Below are 8,829 nucleotides of genomic sequence, written 5' to 3'. Positions count from 1 at the left end.
AGACTTGCAGATACGAAATTACGAAGATGCTACCATAGAGTTTACTCTTGAAGTTAATGCAGTCTCAAAGCATTCTCTTTTCACACGCTCGATTGCATTGACGTACAGTGGACTTGTTTCCCTCTGCATGTTGCTTTTTTCGACAAGTTCCTTAAGCCACATTTTTCAAAAAAAAGTTTCTATAATATCATATTTTTATTAAATTTTACTTAAAAAATTCAAGGCAGACATTATATATATTTCACATATTTACAATTTTTTTATGTCAATACAATAAAATGCAACCCTGCAGTAAATTTGATTTGTTTGGATAAAACAGAAACATAATCTAAATATTCTGTTTATTGTTTATATGATTAGGGAAACTTAAATAAAACAAATACTTCAACAAAATGGAAATAACATCGGAAAATGCTAAATTTAATGAAACTTGGTGCAGAACTTGTAACGAAAAAACAAATATAATTTTTTTACATTCCTTGGAGGAAAGAGCAGGAAGCTGCCCAAGTCTTGCGAATATGTTATTGGAGATAACAGGAATAAATGTGAGTATAATTAAATAATTTTAGTTATGATTCTTGATTCAACTATAACGTATTATTTACTTATGTAAAAAAAGACAAATATAGATAGTAGTCCGAAGTTTCTACCTAAATACATATGCGGAAACTGCACCTACAAACTGAATGTTGCATATGGTTTTATGATACAGGCAAAGCGCGTTAACAAACAGTTTCTTGCTAACCTGCATAATTCATCCAATGAAGAATTCAAACTAGAGGAGCTACAGATTGATGAGGAAAGTGTAAAAATTAAAATAGAAACTTTTATAGGCGATGATGCTTCCGAAATACATGATGTAGTGAATGCAAATGTAAATGACTTAGAAAGTTGTTATAAAAGTGATCTTGAGAAAAGCAACTTAAACCTAAAAGGAACTGTGGATTCTGCCTCAAATTTCAATTGTAAAATAAAAACTGAATTATTGTCTTTTGAGGTACAGGATGAAACAAGCAATTTAAATACAGGTAAGTTTAAAAATATTTGTAAGTTAAAGTTATTTAATTCCTTAGTTTTCTATAGCTTCTGAAATATTGGACCCAATATCTGTGGCTGAAACGCACTGGAATATCGATAAAACTGATGCTGAATTTAAATCTATGAACGATAAAGAATGCTTAAAGAGGTAAAGGTATTTATGGTTATATGTAAAAAACAATTAAATTGAATTAAAAAAACAGTCCAGCTTTTAAAAAACAAATAAAACTTCGTCATCGTGGGCGTCCGCCAATTGAAAAACCCCAATCATGTGATGGACGATTTTATTGTAATGTTTGCGAAAAAACCTTTGCTTGGAAAAAGGATTTACAACGTCATCAAAAAAGTCACTTTGGTTTACCTGACTTAGAGTGCGAATATTGCGATCGAAAATTCTTTCGTAAAGATAAACTTAACAATCATATCAGGACTCACCAAAAAAATAATGCGTATTAATTATTACAGTTTTTGAGCTATTTATATATCGTAAAAGTATGCTAATTGGAGCAAAGGAAATTATTCGGAAATAACTTTAATAACAGAAATGCAATAAGGACACATACATAGTTATCTATATACTCTGTATATCTATGCCAGAGCAATATTTGACTTTTTCTATTGAGATTCGTAAAGTTATTCTTACAAGCACCAAATATGGATGAAGTAAATTCGATCATTTGTGCTATAATATGTACGAGTAATAAGTGAACAAAAATTGCTACTGGATGATAATCTGAAAGAACACAGATATGTTACTAGAATTGAACAGTTTTTAAGTAAATTCAATTTCGTAACCACACACAAATGTACTCAAGGCATTAAGAAAATAAATGTTTCATCGTACATCTTGTACTGAGTTATGCTGAAATGGATTTGATGGCAACATTAATATTTTTATAATAATAAATATAATAATTTATAATTAATATCTTTTTAATATTTAAAGTTGATCTAATGAAAATTGAAATTAGTGATATATTTTGATATCTGTTAATACATTCTCAGTAGTTTATAGTGGTATCGAGGTACCATAAGAATCACAACGGTATCGATGTTTTATTGACATTTTAATCAGATTTAAGAAATCAATGTGCGAAATTCGTTGCTTTATGCAACATTTCATTTCAATATTTTTTATTTTGATGGAAATTTAAATTTAATTTAATGAATTTAAATAAGTTTTATAGGTACAAATAGCTTATAATTTTTATTTTAAGTCATATAATAATAGTTAAATATTCATGCTAAATAGAAATTGTTTTTAATCACTAATATTTCTTAAATTCGATCGCGTTAATATGTATTTCTGCAGAGAAGAATATTTTATTGACAACGAAAACAAATGCAAAGCAAAATATTTGCAGTTGAAAAAGCTGTGTTTAAATTCGTTGTTTTCAAAAACAAATAGTAAACAATCTATTGAATTTATTTCCGGCATTTCCAGCCGGTACTATTGGGCATACAAGCAACAGCGGATGTTCAAAGTGTACTCGAATTGCGAAAAGAAAGTCAAATCGTGTAACATATGAATTCAAAATTTGTACTTTAAAAACAAATGATAATTTTAATAATAGAACATAGAAATCATTTCATACAAAAAAAAATTTTTTGGAAACTCAGCACATCCTTGAAAGCATTAGTATAAATTTGATAAATCAGTTTCTAATCAACGTTATGCATTGTGTTGACTTAGGAGTTACAAAAAAATACTCTGTAGGATTTGGGATGGACGACACTTTTGTCGAAAACCCAGAAACTTGAATGTTTTGTGTAGATGGAAAGCAACAGAATTTATGCAAATAGTTTTGTATACAGGGAAAGTCCTATTTAAAGTCAATTTGGACAATGAATTATACCACACCACTTTCTTTTACTTCATACAGCGTACAGGTTTATATCAAATACGAAAAATTGTAAAACACGTTTACAATATGTTCATGAAATGTTCGAGCGTTTCGTATCAAATTTTCAGTATTTGTATGGTGAGAATAAAATTTCTTATAATGTGCAGTCTACTTCACTTGAGAAAATGTGTTAAAGAATTCCGAATTCTTGATCATTTCTCTTTGTATAAGTTTGAACATTTTTGCAAATATTGGAAAACGATGTACGGAACCCACACAAATATTTTTTTTTTTTTTTGTGGTGAGGAGGTGGAATGATTTATGCACCGTCAAACCGACCGTCGTCGGAATGGTGTGCCCGACTCCCTAACATTAATATGTAGTATACGAACTAAAACACCCCCTCTTCAGCGAGGCTTATTCCCCCTCGGAACCGCTTTCGCATTACTTCGAGGAGGGTCTCTTTTATGTTGACATTTCAAGCCATGCTCTCTTGATTTTCTATCTGCGTCCAGACCACCACTTTTCTTGGTGTCCACTCTATTTATTATAGTTCTCCTTTCTAGATCTAATTTCTTCGTTTTGAGAACTTGAATCACATATGACTCTATCGTTCGCCAACTCTCTGAGTTCGCTTTCATCTTTTCCACTATGTTTTCGGGACTTATATGTCCAATCTGCGCTATTATCTCTTCTCTATTTGTGAGCCATCTGTTACAGTAAAAGAAGGTGTGCTCTGCATCGTCACAGTTCCTATCACCATGCAGTCGGGTAAATCCATTTTTCCCATACGGTACAGGTACTTACCAAACTATCCATGTCCGGTCAGCATCTGAGTGAGATAGTAATTTGTGTCTCCCGAGTTCCGTTTGAGCCACGTGGTTATATTTGGTATCAATCTAGCTGTCCATCTTTCTTTCGTGCTATTGTTCCATCTTTGTTGCCACATTTCGATGGTTTGGCCCTGATCTTCTCTTGCCATTTGTTGAGTATAATCACCGTTTGTTTTCCTGTTGTATACTCTTGGCCGCTCCTTTGCTTGAAGATCTATTGGAGTTACACCTGCTATTACAAAAACCGCTTCAGCCGAGACAGTGCGATACGCTGATGTGATACGTAGAGCCGCCCTTCTATGCACCGCTATTATTTCTTTTCTGCGCGTTTCTATGCCTAGTGCATCTGCACACACTTCGCTACCGTATAGAAGAACTGCGTTTACTGTTGTCATTAACAATTTTCGTTTTTCCGCGACGGGTCCTCCTGTGTTAACCATTAGTTTGCTTAAGGCAGCAGTGGTCTTCGCTGCTTTCTCTACTGCATACTTTATTTGCGCCCAAAACGTAAGATTCCCATCTATTCTTATTCCAAGGTAATTAATCGTTTTTTGGGTCCTTAGCACATCATTATTTACTCGCATTTCTATTTCTGTATTTATATGCTTTCGAGTTAATAGTAATATCTCCGTTTTATGAGTAGCCAGCTGTAAGCCATGAGAGCTTAACCAGTCCTGCACTCTCAGCATCACTTGTGTGAGTTTTCTTTGAACTGATTGGGTATCGCGGCCGGTAATAACTGCTGCCACATCATCTGCATAAGCTACTAGAAAGGTATCTTGAGGCATTTCTATTTGCAAAATATCATCATAAGTGATGTTCCATAATTCAGGTCCCAAGATTGATCCTTGCGCTGCTCCAGCCGTTATTTGTACTGTTTTTAAACCATTTTTTGTTGAGTAGATTAATTGTCGGTTTGTTAAATAGCTTCTAATTACTCTGCTTATATAAACGGATACTTGGAAGCGACTTTCTACCGCCTGTATGACGTCTTTCCATCTGAGAACCCACACAAATATTAGAAAAATTTAATTATATAACAATAGAAAGATGCCTCTGGGTGGTTCTAGTTTGACCCTGTATCTACTACCTACTATTACGAGATTTTTTTGTGGATTCAAAACGGCTTTCCTTTTTCTTTTAGGTAATTGGGGAGGATTCGTCCTCCCTCCACCACAACTAACTAACAATAGAAAGAAATGTGGTGGATGAAAGGTGCAGCACACCATCAAGTAAAATCAATAGAAACGGTGTTTAAGAATTCCTGTTCCGCCACAGTTATCACTTATTATTATGATTTATTATTTTTAAGTAGTAATCGAACAAGTGATCCATATTGTTACATCGGAGTTAGTATTTCCACACGAATATTAAAATTTTTAAAAGTGATAAATGATAAGAAGTTTGTAATTGGCTGAAAATTTGGAAAACAAAATACTTCCCAATGAATTCGGCAAAACACTCTAAAAGTATTTATGTGGAAAAGAAGAGGACAATGAATTCAAATTTAATATAAATGAAATTTCAACAAAACTTATAGATTTATCATATAAAGGCGATCTTGTAATGATACCCCTTCTATATCAGTTTACGAATTAAATTGTATCAAGCATATCTAACATAAGACTATTGATTTTAATTGCTTTAGTGAAACAACATCATCGGCGCCTGGAAATGGTTTTACCTCAGTAGCCTGGGAAGATCTTCCAAATGAAAATGAAGCTACTGAAGCTTTCTACAAGCAGAAATGTTTTGAACTTGGTAATAATTCAAAAAAAGCAATATATGTAAATTACTTAATAATATACATTATTATATTTTCAGAAAATAAAAATAAGCTGTTACAAAATCAGTTGCAAGAAATAAACATCAGTTTGCAAAATTTGACAAATGTTGTGAATAAACAAAACGTAATGCTTCAAAAGCTTACAAACAAAATTATGAATGACGATGAAAAATTCATCCGAATTTTCCCAATACAGGACTTGTATACTTTACAGCATATTGATGAAGAGCTGGCAGAGGATTCACAAACAAATATTGTACGTGTGCCGTAATAACAAATTTACAAATATTTTATTTACGTATTTTGTTTCAGATTTCATACATTAAACAAACAATTGGACATACCGAATTATCGAAGTGTGTCAAATTGTTCTTCTCTGAGAGGCTTTTAGAAGATATAAACTGGGATGGGTTAAAAGGCAAAACTCCTATAAAAACTATTAAGCTTTTCAATACCTTCGTTTTTGGTAATACGCATTCGCTTTTTTATTATATTTAAATTTAGCAATTATAATGTCTTACTAATTTAAATTATGTTTAATTTTTAGAAGCAGTTAAGAATCACATAAATTGCTATACAGACTTCGAAAACGCATTCAGGAAAGGTTTTCGGAATTGCAAATTAAAAATGTATAAAAAAAAGTATCGGGAAAAACGGACAGAACTTCAGAAAGAAGCAATTTAACATAAGGTTTGTATATCCAAGAATTATTTTGCTTCCATGTTCATATTTCTCTATCATATTAATATTATTTATTATTCATTTTGAAAAATTTTATAAAATTTGTTTTTTTACGTTGATTTTTCTATTATTGATTTTTTTTCTTCTTTTACTTTTACTATAGACTTTGCCTATTTTTGTTTAGACAAAATTTGGATACATATCATTTCCATATGGATTACATATCATTTATATGAATGCTTTGTAGTTTATTTTTTTATTTTAATTTTTAGTTCATTTTTTTTATTTATTTAATTATGCTATTATAAAACTTAATTTAAATATCATTTTTAAATAAATATAGTCATAAAATATATATATATATATATATAAATTATATACATATATTCTTCGTAAATATAAATGATGTTTATTTGAAATTTTCGATTCTTTAGGGATACTTTTGGATGCTTTGGCAGCGAAAAAAATTTATCTACAAAATTATATTGATTTCACCACACAATTATATTGATTTCCCACACGAAATTTTACTTCATAAAAGGATCACTGCAGTGAATAATAACGTACTACCACAATCCGATTACGCGAAGTATCTGGGACTTCATCTTGATCAGCGTCTCACCTGAAAACACCATATATTTATAAAACGTAAACGACTGGGACTGAAAATGCGCTCCATGTACTGGTTTCTTTATCAAAATTCAAAGCTATCATTGAACAATAAAGTACTTCTATATAAAGTTATTTTAAAACGAATATGGACTTACGATATATCAATATGGGCAACAGATGTGAAATATTAGATATTAGCGATTTTAGTGATTTTAGAGATTTAAATCAAAAATACTTCGTTTACATGGACATACCATGGATCAGCACTCTACAGCGCGATCTTTACGTCCCATTAGTATTAGAAACAATACAGTTTCCAAAAACTACCGAACAAGGCTATCAAATCACCTTAACTCACTTGTACACGAGCTGTTATCAGATATCAACCATTCACACGACTAAGAAGATTATCTACGTCGGATTTGTCAAAAAGAATCCAAAACACGATTTACTAAGCTCACTGATATTAAACATTTATAACAAAGTAGTTATATATTCTTAGTTGGAATTTGATCTTTAGCAGAGTTTACTATTGAGTGTCCGCATATGTTCTTATATCATTTTATTCTATTTTATATCCATATGTAACACTGAATGTTCTTTTACAGATTGTAAACAAAAAAGAAACAAAACTTTGTATGGTAGTTGCATCGATGGTTGTTGCATCGAAGTATCAATGCATTATCGTTGATGCATCAATTTTTTCGTCTGCTCGATTAAAATAATAATAAATTTAAAAGTATTACAGTTTATATACTTAGATTAAAGTTTATTTGCAATAATTTTTGTGTACCATATATTTAAAGGAAATTGTTTTTGTATTAATAGCAATAATACCTTTACTGAGATCTACAGAAAAAATATCGAATGTACATATATGTAGTGGTCAAAAAATAGTAAATTTTTATGAGTAGTGTGCAGATTACTTGCAATTCGCTTTACGTATGGGACATTTTCCCTCTTCCATTTTCTATATGTGTTCTCTATATAAACTCTTCAAATATTGTGTATAAAAAAAAATAGCTCAGTCTTATATTTCAATTTTAATTTTTTTTTAAATGGTCTATATTGTTCATTCTAATGTGTATAGAAATCTATTTGTTTTGCATCGAGAATGCTTTAATTTTATTCATGGAAACTCTATACTACCCGTTAAGATGCATGATATATAGGGTGCTTTTTAGCTGCATGAGAACTTAAAATGCTAATTCAAGACAAAATATTCTTGGAATCAATTTTTTTTATTATAATCTAGTAGTTTCATGGCATTTATTTTTTGAATATGATATCTAGCATATGACCGCCGCTGCTACGAGTTACATGATCCATTCGATCATTCCAATTTTTGCATGAACGTATGCGTCAATGGTGGAATGAACATTAGGTTTTAATGATGATTCGTTAATGGCTTGAGGATTATCCTCGCTCGATATACGGCAAATTTGGTTATTGAGTAGGCCGATTTTGATGACCACAAAATGGATTAAGTGATCTATGAACACATATTACAATGTTGGATTAAAAGTGGAACCTGAAATCTTCAGTTTTTCAAATTTACAATCGTATCAAAGGTAATTTGGAATATTTATTACATATCAACGCACAACTACCATAAGTTATTACATTTTTTACAATCAACTAATATGGTCACTCTTTATGTACTCATTTTCCATTTAACCAAACCCGATGACAGACATTCGCAAACCCGATGATAGACTTTCCCCAACACCGCTATCTACTGTCTTTCAATTCGTGCGTTTAGATGACTTTATGGTTCATAGCGCGAAGATACTTTACCAGGCATGATAATCTTTTTATTGGTTTTCTTCTCTCAGCTCAATATTAAATAGATCTGCTTATTAATATGAGTGCAACCCTCTTTAATTCTAACTTCAAGTTTCTCCTGTAATTCTGCTTTATAATCGTGGTTACAAACAATTCCTTGCAAAAATTTTAGACATAATTACCTCGCAAATATGTCTTCCCTTGTGTCTCTCACTTGTTCCAATTTAAGCTTTGATATATGTGTTGTCTA

At 31.2% G+C, this 8,829-nt stretch overlaps 1 protein-coding gene across 2 annotated transcripts; it reads left to right on the top strand.

The window, feature by feature from the left end:
- Nucleotides 1-280: 280 nt before the first annotated feature.
- LOC119675804 lies at nucleotides 281-7,546 on the top strand. 2 transcript variants are annotated; one of them, XM_038087020.1, is made up of 8 exons: nucleotides 281-545; nucleotides 620-1,028; nucleotides 1,084-1,186; nucleotides 5,364-5,476; nucleotides 5,540-5,757; nucleotides 5,814-5,967; nucleotides 6,049-6,191; nucleotides 6,617-7,546. In XM_038087020.1, exons 1-7 carry the CDS (start codon nucleotides 393-395, stop codon nucleotides 6,183-6,185), a joined length of 1,287 nt encoding a protein of 428 aa, XP_037942948.1. In that variant the 5' UTR covers nucleotides 281-392; the 3' UTR covers nucleotides 6,186-6,191; nucleotides 6,617-7,546. The 2 variants fall into 2 exon arrangements, with proteins under 2 accessions (XP_037942948.1, XP_037942949.1); XM_038087021.1 differs by lacking the exon at nucleotides 6,617-7,546 and adding an exon at nucleotides 6,346-6,405.
- The last annotated feature ends 1,283 nt before the right edge of the window (nucleotides 7,547-8,829 follow it).

Source organism: Teleopsis dalmanni, chromosome 2, assembly GCF_002237135.1.
Source record: "Teleopsis dalmanni isolate 2A chromosome 2, ASM223713v2, whole genome shotgun sequence".
Classification (NCBI taxonomy): domain Eukaryota; kingdom Metazoa; phylum Arthropoda; class Insecta; order Diptera; family Diopsidae; genus Teleopsis; species Teleopsis dalmanni.
Note: the sequence above shows the minus strand (reverse complement) of the source record. Positions and strands in the feature narration are given on the sequence as shown.